General features: G+C 34.6%; 1 protein-coding gene across 1 annotated transcript; it reads right to left on the bottom strand.

Annotated features, from left to right (window-relative positions):
* Positions 1-1,682: 1,682 nt before the first annotated feature.
* On the bottom strand, positions 1,683-11,858 carry LOC141839318 (ultraviolet-B receptor UVR8-like). The gene is made up of 9 exons (XM_074727043.1): positions 11,725-11,858; positions 11,081-11,336; positions 9,707-9,900; positions 9,583-9,630; positions 8,596-8,668; positions 8,118-8,289; positions 2,617-3,048; positions 2,336-2,527; positions 1,683-1,954 (listed from the first exon to the last, which is right to left on the bottom strand). Exons 2-9 carry the CDS (start codon positions 11,331-11,333, stop codon positions 1,897-1,899), a joined length of 1,422 nt encoding a protein of 473 aa, XP_074583144.1. The 5' UTR covers positions 11,334-11,336; positions 11,725-11,858; the 3' UTR covers positions 1,683-1,896.
* Between the last annotated feature and the right edge of the window lie 998 nt (positions 11,859-12,856).

Genomic DNA, 12,856 nt, shown 5'->3' with positions numbered 1-12,856 from the left:
ATTATTTAATATTAATTAAAGCTACTGCAATTTAATTAAATTTAGTCCTAGTCGCTCCAACATAAAAAGTTACTACACGACGATCTTTTGATAATTTCTTAAAAATAAGTCACTTTTTAATGATAATGAAAATAAGGTTTTGCCCAAATTTTCTTTATCTTCATATTTCATAATTTTCTTTTTTAAAATATCATTTTTTCATAACTGATTAAAACCCATTTCATTTCACGTATGCTTTGGATAAGCTTTATACGATTTGGCAAGGATAATTTAAAATTAAAAAGAAAAAAAGTAATAAATGCATGGAGAAGATAGGAATGGTCATATTTTTTTCAAATATATATTTTTTTAAATAATTCAAGTATCAAAATAATCACAGATGGATCTTAACGAGCTACCCAATATTGCAAATAGTTTGAATACCACATACGTATAAGATAAATTATATAATAGAATGCGATAAGAATATTCTAGATTCATAACACCTGTTAAACAAGAGAAAGAAACATCAATTTATTCATGGATATCTACACTGTTTCCAAATGGCGACTGGTTCATAAATTATGATTTACAAATAATACAGACTACAAAAAAAAAAATGATAAATCTCAGTCAGTCTCATGGACTCAATCCCTGAGGATGGTCGGTCCGGTCCTACGGAAGTTTCCCACCAACCATCAGGGTAAATCGGGAAGCGCATACGGCGGCCAATTTAGATGTCCAGCATCCTTTGATTGCGTTTCCCATTTGGAAGAAAATTCTTACAAATACGCCGTAGTTGGGGATCGAACCACGGATCCCTAGATCACAACTCGGATGTCCTACCGTTGCACCATTACCCCAGGGACTACAAGGTACATTGATCAAAGTTTCTTAATTACCTTATCTCACACAAATCGTTTACCTATACCTATTCAATATCCTCATGAAAAATCAATTACGAAGTATGTATTCGTGTATACCCAATAGGGCAACCTGTTGATTGGAGATTCTTGAATAGGAATCAAATCCCTGTAAGAGAATCCGTCCTACTTCTTACCACCGCATCGAGCTCCAAGGTACATAATTTTCTGAATACTAGTTGAACTAGAAGTGCTTCCGCAACTTGTTTTACCATCTAAACTTTACGCAAACATAATAAATTAACACTTAAATACATACATGAGAATCTCACTTAAATTTGCTATTTTAATTAAACATAATTTTCTGAATACTAGTTGAACTAGATGTGCTTCCGCAACTTGATTGCAGAATACAAGTGCAATCAATTGCTCAAACACAAAGTTAAATGGATACGAATATCTAAAATATTCAGATGAAAAGAAACAATCGATTGTATTTTTTTTTATTTATTTACCCATTTTAAAATAAGATGTACAAATTAAAAAAATCAGCTGCAGAACAATTTTTAAATATTTTTTATTCACTCAAAACCAAACGAAACTAACTTTCTCTTCCTTCATCGTCAACCTAACCTTCCTCACTCGAATCACTCTTACAGCGTTGCAAACACAGAGCGGCCTCGCTTGCAGCCATGACCTCGCTGATAATTTTATTTGTGAAAGAGGTGAAATTTGCTAAACAATCAAGAATAAAAAAACACTCAATAAACAAACAAAAAATATATGTATGTATATTTTAAAGGCTGACAACATTAACATCTTGACTAAAGACAGAACCCTTAAAGGTAAAACTATTATATTTTATATTATTTTAGATTGATATGAGCAACACAATCTAATCAGCCAGGATTAAATTTTCACTCCTTCCCTCTTTCAAAGAGTTTAAGGATGTATAATACAAAATGGTCCCTTTTTTAAGGGAAAATGTTTTTGTATGGTTTTCATTACTAAATAAAAGCTTAATTAATTAGCACTAGAAATCATTAGTGTTACATTACCTGTTGCCTTCTTCCTCTTCATTCTCCAAATTGCCCTGCTCAAGCAAATGTTCGCTGCAAAAAAAAACACCAAACCAGCAATTTATTCGTGAGCCAGCCACTTTAATTCTTTGCAATGCTTAATGAATCCATTCACAACCACCAAATTTCTCATGACTTGACTCGACCAACTTAATGATGAGAGTTTGAAAAGTCTGGAGGGCATTTTTGCCATTTGAAAGCCTAGGTGCATTGAGAAAAAATGTAAAAAATTACAGGGCGGAAAGTGAACTTTCCCTATAATTTAGTCTACTCATTTTTAGGAGGTAAATTTTACTGAATTCTAGGGGTGAAGTGGAAAAGGTTTGCAAAGCTAAAAATTTTGTCATTGACACAATTTCTTGCTCTGCAAAAGAAGATAATAGTTGAAAGAAAAGTTATGGAGTCCAACTCTACCTGTATCTTTCACACAGGCGCGCTAACGAATCAGCACCTGTTCGAGATGCAGCATCGGCAATCGTAAAGCAATTCGATAGGTTCACGCTTTCGGCGAGCCTGAACTCGCACAGTTCTTTCAGGGTATGAGCATCAGTTAAAACAGCAGAATGCCCACCACCAGCTGCCAGCCTTTTGACTTCCCCAACACACCTTGATACATAGATTGAGAGCAGCAGCAGTTAGTGATCAATACAAGAAAGAGGAAATAAGATCATCATAACGTCCATAAACTGACCCACCAGTCGACCGGAGAAGGGAACCAGGTGTAAATAGCCTTCTGATTCGCTGCCTGACCGTAACTGTTATAGCCCCATCCATATATTCTTCCGTCTCTCATGGACACCAGTGTGTGCGAATGACCACAGGTAACAAGTTGGACGCTGTCGGGGAGAACGAGGATGGGAAGATTGCGAAGCATCATATTGGATGCATTAGGAACACATGAAAAGTGAGCATTCTGAGGACCCAGTCCGAGCTGCCCTGCCTGGCCGCCTCCCCAGGTGTATAGAGCTCCCTTGGTGGTTAGAGCACAAGTGTGAACTCCGCCGCAGGCAACATCCTTTACTGACAGACCATCGAGGGCGACTACTCGCCTTGGAAGCAGTTCTTTGTCACCACTCTGCAGTGAGCAATGGCCAAGCTGACCCATGCTTCCAAGACCCCAAGTGTACCTGAGCAACCACCATCAGTTTGTAGGACACCAGTCTACAATTAACCTCTTTGGATCAATTTAAAGTCTATATTTTCAAATAAAGAGAACATGCACTATGTAAAAGTAAGAAAATAATCGAAGGATTTACGAAAAAAACAATCTGAAAGATTGAAAGAAAATAGTTGTGAGACTGGCCTTGTGTTACGACAAAGATTATATCAGAGTAACTAATCACTGAGTTATGATCATGCTACTGCCACAACAGAAATATTCAATTCAGAAAAGTCACATGCACAAAGCAGGATTGTAGCTAAAGCTTGTTATCAATATCGGAGGGATTCAACATTAGCTCGAGTCGACTGGATCATGACTCGTACAAGGTTAAGTGCCTTGAATGAGCCAACTGGAACAATTAGTAAGGATCTCAATGGTTTTGCAAATGGTCTTGGGATCATAATCATTCAGGTGGGTTGTCCCATATATATCCTCAAACAAAGATTTAAGATGATTAAAATGTAAACCAAACCCGGGCACAACATATAGAAAAATCTGCTGTTAGCACAGGTCAAAAGTATCACACATACTAAGTACCTATTTTAATAAATTCTGCGTACCGAACACAGCTTCTGCTCAAATTTATGTAGCATCAGAAGTATAAATTCCACGACAAATAACATATGGAAGAAAGTGTTCTAATCAAGCATTCAAATGAAATGAAAAACAGGGCTGAAGGCAAAATAATTGTCAAAACAATATTTCTCATAAGAACAGCCTCAAACATTAACAAGTTTTGTGTAAGTCTGAAATCTCAACTACTAAATATTTTGCTTCTATATTTTTTTCCTCAATATTCCTGCTAACGATAATCCTTACAGAGAGCACCACTAGAATATAATTATTGAATTCATCAAAGATTATCCTGCAGATAATTGGGATCTTATTATAAAGTAAAATAGATACCATGTTGACAGGTTCGATCATTTTTAACATTTGTAGCTGTAGTATCACTTGTTCTTATTATTTTTCATATTGCTCTCATAGTCGAATATGATAGCCTATCTAAAGGTTGAACCCTTAGCCTTGAGTCTCACTTCATAGTCATTCAAATTTTCTATCTACTCAAAACAACCAGTTTCCATTCGACAAGATTAGCAAGTTAGTTGAGAAAAAAAATAAAATACAGGGGAATGTTACTGGCGGTAGTAGATTTAAGATGATGTTTCATTCTAAGGGCCTGAAAAAAATGGAATCAGTATACAACAACAACAACAACCAAACTTTATCGGTGGGGTCGGCTATATGAATCCTTCTACACTATTGGGCTCTATCTCCTACTATATCATCATCTATATTTAAATAAATTTTATCTTATTTTATTATTGCTAACCAAATCCTTTTTGGTCTTCCTCTTTTTTTGTTTGATGTGCGTATTTAGTTTTACATCATCTAACTGGAGCATTTGTTAGTTGCCTAAGTATATATCCGTACCATTTTAAACATGTTTCTTGAAGTTTTCCCTCAATAGATGCAACTCTGACTTTCTCTTTAATACTCTCATTTCTTATTCTGCCCATCCTCGTAGGTCCACACATCCATCTTAACATTCTCAACTCTCATCTTCTGCTCATTTGCTCGAGTTATAATCCTACATTCAACGCAATATAATATAGCAGGTATAACCGTCGTTTTGTAGAACTTCCTTTTAAATTTTAAAGGTATTTTACAATCACATAAAACACCCAACACTCTTCTCCATTTTAACCATCCTACTTATATTTTATATAAGACATCTCTCAATCGTCTTACAAAAATGATCCTAAATACTTAAAGTTCTCAATTCCAAACAACTCGTCATCTCTTATGCAACCATTTCATTACGTTTAATATTGTTAAATTTAATTTTCATATATTCTATCTTACTCTACTAACCCTAAAATATTTCACTTATAGTGTTTCCTACCAAGATTCTAGTTTACCATTTACTCCTTTGCATGTCTTATTTATCAAAACAATATGCATCACAGTACTGTGTCTTGAATGTATCTAGTGAGTTCGTTCATAATTAATGTAAAAAGATAAGGACTTAGAGTTAATCCTTGATGTAATCCTATTTTTATTGGAAATGCTTCAGTTAATCTGCTTAAAATTTTCACTTTGATCGTTACATCCTTATACATATTTTTAATTAGTTCAATATATATTACGCTAACAATTCTCTTTTTTAGAATTCTCCATATAATTTTTTTTAGACTCTATCATAAGCTTTTTCTAAGTCAATGAATATCATGTGTAGATCTTGTTTTTGCTACCGGTACCTTTTAATTAGTTGTTTGAGAAGATGTATAACTTTTATTGTTAACCTTCCAAGCATAAACCCAAATTGATTTTCGATCACCGTGGTTTCCTTCCTTAATCTTTTTCTATTACTTTTTTCTAAAATTTCATAGTCTGATTGATTAATTGTATACCCCTATAGTTTGCACAATTTTGTGTGTCTCCCTTATTGTTATATAAGGGTACTAGAGTACTTACGCTCCATTGATCAAATATTTTTTTCATTTTCAATATTATGTTAAATAATTTTGTAAGTCATTCAATACTTTGTTTTCCTAAGAACTTCCATACATTTATCAGAATATCATTTGATCCAACAGTTTTTCTATTTTGCATCCCATTTAAAAGTTGTTCTACTTCTAAAATTGAAATTCTACGATAAAAATTTAAATTTCTATATTCATTTAACCTACTTAGATATAAAAATACCGTTTCCATCGCTCTTTTATTTCTTCATCATTTACTAATACCCTATTGCATTCATCTTTAATACATCTTATTTGGATAAGATTTTTTGTCTTCCTTTTTCTCACTTTAATTATTCTATAAATGTCTCTTTCCCCTTTTTTATCCAATTTTCAATATAATCATTCAAAAGTTTCATTTTTAGCTTCATTTATTGCTTTTAGCCTTTTTCTTGACTCTTGTATAGTTTTTAAGTTTTCATCATTCCTACAAATATATAATTCCTTATAGATTATTCGTTTTTCCTTCACTTTCTTTTGTACTTTCTCATTCCACCACCAAGCATCCTTACTTGGTGGTGCATGCCTCTTTGATTCATCGAGTACACTCTTAGCTACTATTTTCAACTTTTGTACCATCTTATCTCATATCGTATTAGTCATCATATATTTCACCTAATACTTGTACTTCTATCTTCTCCTTAAACATGTTTTGCTTCTTGTTCTTTAACTTCTATCATTTAATTCTAGGAGTCGTGCATAGTTTCCTTCTATTGATACTATACTTAAGACATATATTAAACACTATTGACCTACGTTGGATAGTTAAGCTTTCTCTATGAATGATCTTGTAATCTTTATAAATCTTTCTATTCCACTTCCTAACTATAAGAAAGTCAATTTGCAATTTATTATTCCCATTTTAAACGTGATCAAGTGTTCTTCTTTTTCCTTAAAAAATATATTAGCTAGTATAAAGTCATATGCTATCGCAAAATCTAATATAATTTTCCCTTCTTCATTTCTTGTTTCAAACTCATAACCCCCATGCATCCTCTCATATTCCTCATTTTTCACTCCAACATATCAATTTAAATCACCTCATATTAAAATCATTTCATTTAGCGGAATATTTTATAATATTTTATTTAAGTCGTCCCAAAACTATAATTTAATATCTGTATCTAATCCTGCTTACGGTGCATGTTACGTTCATAGTTTGTTTCTCTACTACTATCTTGAGAGTTATAATTTATCTCCTTTTCTAACCACTTCAAAACTTCATTCTTTAACGAACTATCTACAACAATACCCACTCTATATCTTATTTTACTCTTTCTTATGTACCATAACTTAAAACCTAAGTATTCAATCATCTTTGCCTTCTCGCCTACCCATTTTGTCTAGTGTACACACAAAATACTAATTCTTCTCCTAATCATTGTATCTATTACCTCCATTGTTTTATCAGTGAGAGTTCTTATGTTTCATTTTCTAAATCTTAGACTATTAGTTTTGCTATAATATTTATTTTTATTCAACCTATGGTGAGAACTTTTATCTATTTAACATTATACCCAAGTTCTCATGGAGATATAGCGGTCCTTGCTGATATATTATAGTCGGACCCTGTAATGCGAACTCTTGCATATTTATCACTCTACCAGAGTTCTGAAGATGTAGTGGTCCTTGCCAAAACGTTACAATTAGACCCTACTACGCGTTCCTTCCGGGGAACAACATAGCATTAGCACAATAGTTTAATGGATCTATTCATTGAATATTTGCATTAGTTTAACGTTAGCTGACAACCTAACGCAACCCTCTTCCTTTATTCGGGATTGGGACTGGCCATGATGGGGTTAGTTCGCCATGGAATCAATATAAAATCACAGATTAAGAGGGAAAAAATTAAAGATGCAATACTTTGCATGATAAATATTCATTTATGCACCACAAAACATTATACATAACACCAGCAAAATACGTAGTTAGAAAAAAAAGTGAGCCAATACTCAAAAAAGATACATTAGTATGGGTATACACCAACATTTATATTTTATAACGCTTATTGTAATTACAGGGGCAGCTCGATGCACAAAGCTCTTGCCAGTGCAGAGTTCTGGGGAAGGATTGAATCATATTGGATCTATTGTACGTAGTCTTACCTTGTATTTTGCAAGACACTGTTTCCGTGACTCAAACTCGTGACCTCAAGGTTATATGGCAGCAACTTTACCATTTCATTAAGGCTCCCCTTTATATCGCTTATTGTAACTATGACATATCAAAAGTTACTGTAAGCATGTAAAACAGAAGGATTAAGATCAAGGATACAAAAATGATCTTAAAAAAATAAGATCTGGAAGAAGCAGTGCCTTCGAGGTATTCCTAAGATTCCTCTCATCTTCCAATAAGTTAAAAAGGCTCCTCCTTCCAACTAGGTATTATTCTATGCAGTAAGCATTTCACTGTCCAAGATTCTAGTTGACTCATGTGAGAAATTAGTAAAATTAGTCAAATTGGACAGAATATCTCTGATAGCCAAGGCCCTGTCAGATACACTTACACGTCACCATCTTCTGATATTGCTGCTGTGTGGTACTCCCCACATGCGACTTGCTTGATTTTCACAAGCTCAGGTGGTTCATCTAGGAACTTGGCATAGGCCATCAATACCCGAGCTCCCTGTAATCCTTCAGAAGTAACACCCCTGCCGAGCTGGCCATAGTCATTGTAGCCTGGTTTATCAGAAGAGTAACATGTATTGAGTTAATACCTGGTCAGAGATTCCAAAAGACATGCAATTGGTTTTCTCTGACACAACTCGAGTTTTATACTCTTCCTCACTCTCGATCTCTCCCTCTCTTATTTAATTGTTCTTTATCTGTTTTTAGGCATAGATAATCCATTTGTGCTTCGTATAAGATATTTGTTACAAATTTCACAATCATCAGCCACAACACAACCTTTAGCGAGGCAGAGAAACAATTTGACCATTCAAATATAACAAAGTTTAAAAAGCTTTACAAATGTTGAATAATTACCCCATGATTGAAGTAAGCCATTCTCAGAGAAAGCGACCACATGAACTGCTCCACAGGAAACTTGGCATATGACCTATGGAAGAAAATACATTCAAGCATACATACAGAGTAAAACCTATTCATATAAAAAACCTAAAAAGGAAATCAGACAGAAAATCCATTTGTATTCCAAACATGCATCAACTACAAGCTCCCATAGCATCCTTAATTTCTAATTTTGACTTAAATGCTGCATGCAAGCAAGTACAGGTGACAGATGAAAGAAGTTAACTACATACAAACTAGAAATGTTGAAATTCATGATCTTCAAACCATCATAACAGAGAGAATAATATCTTAAATCAATTTGCAGAACCAAAATTCTGAATAAGATGATCCATTGGAACTGTAAAAAGAATCTAACTTCAAATGGCATTACTAAGCGGATTTTTAAATACTTTCAGAATGCACCGATGCAGACTAGAAACATCAAAACAGTATTTACCACTCAACAGAGCACTGACTGAAATTAATACTCACAGGCGTTGGATTTGATTGCGATGTAAAAAAAAAAAAAGGATTTTGAATGCTATCAGAAATTTGTATGGGTTATGTAAAGGGCCATCCAGCAGCTCGAAAGAGCCCTTACTGTACTTCTTTTTTGTCCGCCCCAGAAGCATCATATTAAGCATATATATATACAACTCCCTACACTGAGTACAAAAGCTAGGGCTCCAATGTTATACTCTCTGCTTCATCGCTATTTATTTGAGGGAGTTAACACCATCAGTATTACAAGCATTACATTTATAGTTGTTCATATTTCCATGTCATACTGATGTGTCTGCTTCCATGAAGCTCCACAAGGTTAGAAAGATGGATATAAATAAAATGAACTTGCATATCCAGAGAAAGGAACATTAACCTTTTCCTAAGATGATAAGTAACACAGTATATTAATAAATTTTTGCATCATCATCCATATGAAAATCAAAGGCATTTAAGTACCGTGTTTGGAGGAAAGGCTCCCCAAAATAAACGAGGAAGGTTTGATCCCTGAGGAAAGCACCAAAAATATGTTAAAGATGAAAATGGGCATCACAAAAGAGCAGATAATCTATAGACATATTACCTGATTTTGTCCCCAGATCCAAAGCCTGCTTGTGGATATTGTACCATCATTCTCTCGAGGTTCTGCAATAGCAGCTGTGCAATGTGCTCCGCAGGACACATATTTCACATATTCTGTCTTCAATGACTTAACCTTCTTGGGATGCTTGCTTCTCTCCTCAGTTCCATCTCCCAACTGGCCAAAATCATTAGCACCTTTTTGAAGCAAAAAAACAGGATAGTAATTTTATCTGAAGAAAAACTCTTATTTGAAGTTAAATTATCAAAACATGCAAACACCTTGAAGTTGGTCCTCATTTCTTCCATGAATATCTCAAGGGAAAAAAAACATCAAATCCAAGGAAAACAAGGTGATACTCATGTCACAAATTTGCAAGTTCAATGTTCAGAAATAGTCAATATAGTTATATATCCATATAAGTAAGCACACATATGATAATTTCTAAGGAAGATCATTGATCACCTAGCAAAAACACAAACTCATAATAGGATATTAATCATAATACAAGGACCAACACCAACATCATTATGGACCAAATAAACCAAATTTACAACCGGATCATTCTTGTGTTAACATATCTGGTTTATATTTCTTTAATTGCTCTTCTATTGTGAGTAATACTTAATACATGACATTTCATTTCCATCAGGATGATTTGCCAACTCCTTGTAGTTTCTTTTTCGGTGTTTAACTTAAGGTGATTAAACTCAATTCCTTTCTAACTTGGGTGAGATTTGATTCCTTTAGAAACAAGAGGGGTAGTCATTAAACAAGTAAGATGCAAGTCAAAAGTTAGCATGCAAAGATAACATTATACCATTCCAGGAGCTGAAACAAGCAAGAAGAAATGGCAATAACTAAACATGACTTGGGATGTGTGATTTTACTGGAGCAAAGAGCATCGTCCTTTGCCCTTTTGCATTCTCTCTTCTCCCTCTTAGTCCTTCCACCTTTTTTTTCCTTATCTCCTTCATTCATAATAACTTTGATACACACCCATTTTGACAATACAAGACAAATTGTATCATTCAGGCCACATAGTTTGCCATGATAGTCATTCTTATGAATGTCATGATTAAGCTATTATTTTCACCAAAATATCATAACATGTACTATTAGATACTGAATTTGTATACACTTATTTCTCTGATACTTGATTGATTAAGGAAAATTAAATAAAACATTCAGGATAAGATGTGCAACTATAACACATGTCTACTGTTTGGTAGATTCACCATCATCACTAAGTTAAAATTTGGTGCATTTCGCATTTTAAGTTATTTGCATCCAAAACCAAAGTGTTGCAAAAACATAATTCAATTACAAAAACAATAAGATGTCATAAACGAAAGTCTGGGGATAAAAGACACCAACCCCATGTGAATAGAGATCCATCCGAGGTCACTGCTGCAGTGTGTTCTCTGCCACAAGCAATATCCAACCAGATGAGGTTCTCTCCTCCAGCACAATCAAAGAGCTTGGAAGGAAGACTCTTTGGAATCCTCAGGTGGCTTTCTTTACCCTCCCTAGCAGTCTGCCCACTGTGGTTGTAACCCCAGAGATATATTGCACTCTTCGTCGGGAGATTCACAACCCGAACATCACAAAGTATTTCATCAATCTCCATTGCCTGCGCGAGATTAAAGATCTAAGCGTACAGGAAATGATAGCAAAATGCCCAAATCGAAACCAAATTTGAATACCAGCAGAAAAGCCAGAAACGGAAGGAAAAAATTCCAAGTTTACTTTCAATGAGACGTAAACTATTGTCAAAACGACGAAACTAATTTTTACCATTGATTTCCAACACCAGAAGAAGAAAACAAGACTTCAATTTTCATTTGGCTAACCTATCTCATCAAAACTTCGAGCAAAAGAGCATCTTCACAAACAATTAAATCTTCACAAACGACATGAAGGAAATTCCCAGATCCAGACGACAGACAACGATACAATCGATCAAATCGAAATGAAATTAAGAACCAACAGGGATGAACGCAATGGGATTCTTCTATTACCTGGGCAGCAAGCCGAATCAGTCCCTCTGCGATCGGATCGGATCGGAGACGAGGGGAGGCGATCGGGAGAAGCACCTGAGAGGCACAGAGACTCCTACGACCTTCCCCAGGGAAGAAGATTCTAGATCACGCAATAAATACCATCGGAGCACCCGGCAGTCGAATACATAAGACGCGATTGGTGGGCCAACTACGAGGTCGTGGAGACACATTGGGAGGTAGACGGATGGGTAGACTTGTGACAGCGAAAATATTTCCAAAGAAGGGGAGAGGAACGTCTCCACAAAAGGATTAAGTCTACGAGTCTGACTGGAATTTATCATTTCAACTCTCAAGACATAACTAAGTTAGTTACGACAGAACAGACTTATAAAAGAGGGCAAGAGTTCGAATAGTATCCTTACATTGTATGCATATGCATATTAATGTGGTTTTAATAGTGTGTACTTTTTTTGTTTGCTCCTGGACAGGGATCAATAATTGATTCTGTAATTTTAATTCAACTGTAGTAAAACTTATAGAGCGAGCTAATAAATCATTGTTGATGGTAACATGTGACAGTATCTGAATCCAAGGTCTAACCTAATTTAATTATTGAAAACGATAAAAAAATATATATATATGTTTCTCCTTTTTGCCTAGCTGCACATCATCTTTTAATATTTTTGAACTGCAAAAAACAAAAAAGTAGATCAACAAGAGACAGAACAAACTGTTGATTTCAGTTCTGATCTAATACCCATACTTCACAAACTATTATCACGTTGTGTGCCACAGGAAACAAGTAGAATCAAAATGAAAGAAGCTATGAATTTGGAAACTAATCCTTTAGTATGCATTCTACTTCTGAAAAGTACGAGATTGGCACGGACATTTCTGTACTTGTGCTTTTGGAGGGAAAGGAAAAAAAAAACATGAGAATGTCATTACTGATAATTGCTTCAGTTAATATTCCGATTGAAAAACTGAATATCTGTCATCCTGGAAAAAAATATATAGCTTTCAAGTTAGAAGTCAACAAAGTCGGTGAACATATATTATCTGACGATATACCTTTATATGAGTGTATTGGGTTGATGAAATCACCTGTCATGCTGTTCAAAATAAGATCAGAAAGCATGTAAAAATAAAA

Source organism: Curcuma longa, chromosome 11 (assembly GCF_044706935.1).
Source record: "Curcuma longa cultivar G26 ecotype Majalengka, Jawa Barat chromosome 11, ITB_CL_G26_1.1, whole genome shotgun sequence".
Taxonomy (NCBI): domain Eukaryota; kingdom Viridiplantae; phylum Streptophyta; class Magnoliopsida; order Zingiberales; family Zingiberaceae; genus Curcuma; species Curcuma longa.
Note: the sequence above shows the minus strand (reverse complement) of the source record. Positions and strands in the feature narration are given on the sequence as shown.

Coding starts and splice junctions, on each gene's coding strand:
- LOC141839318 (XM_074727043.1), bottom strand. CDS start 11,333: ATGGAGATTGATGAAATACTTTGTGATGTTCGGGTTGTGAATCTCCCG. Junction 2,528..2,616: donor TTCCCTTCTCCGGTCGACTG/GTGGGTCAGTTT, acceptor CTATGTATCAAG/GTGTGTTGGGGAAGTCAAAA. Junction 1,955..2,335: donor CGCCTGTGTGAAAGATACAG/GTAGAGTTGGAC, acceptor TTTTTTTTGCAG/CGAACATTTGCTTGAGCAGG.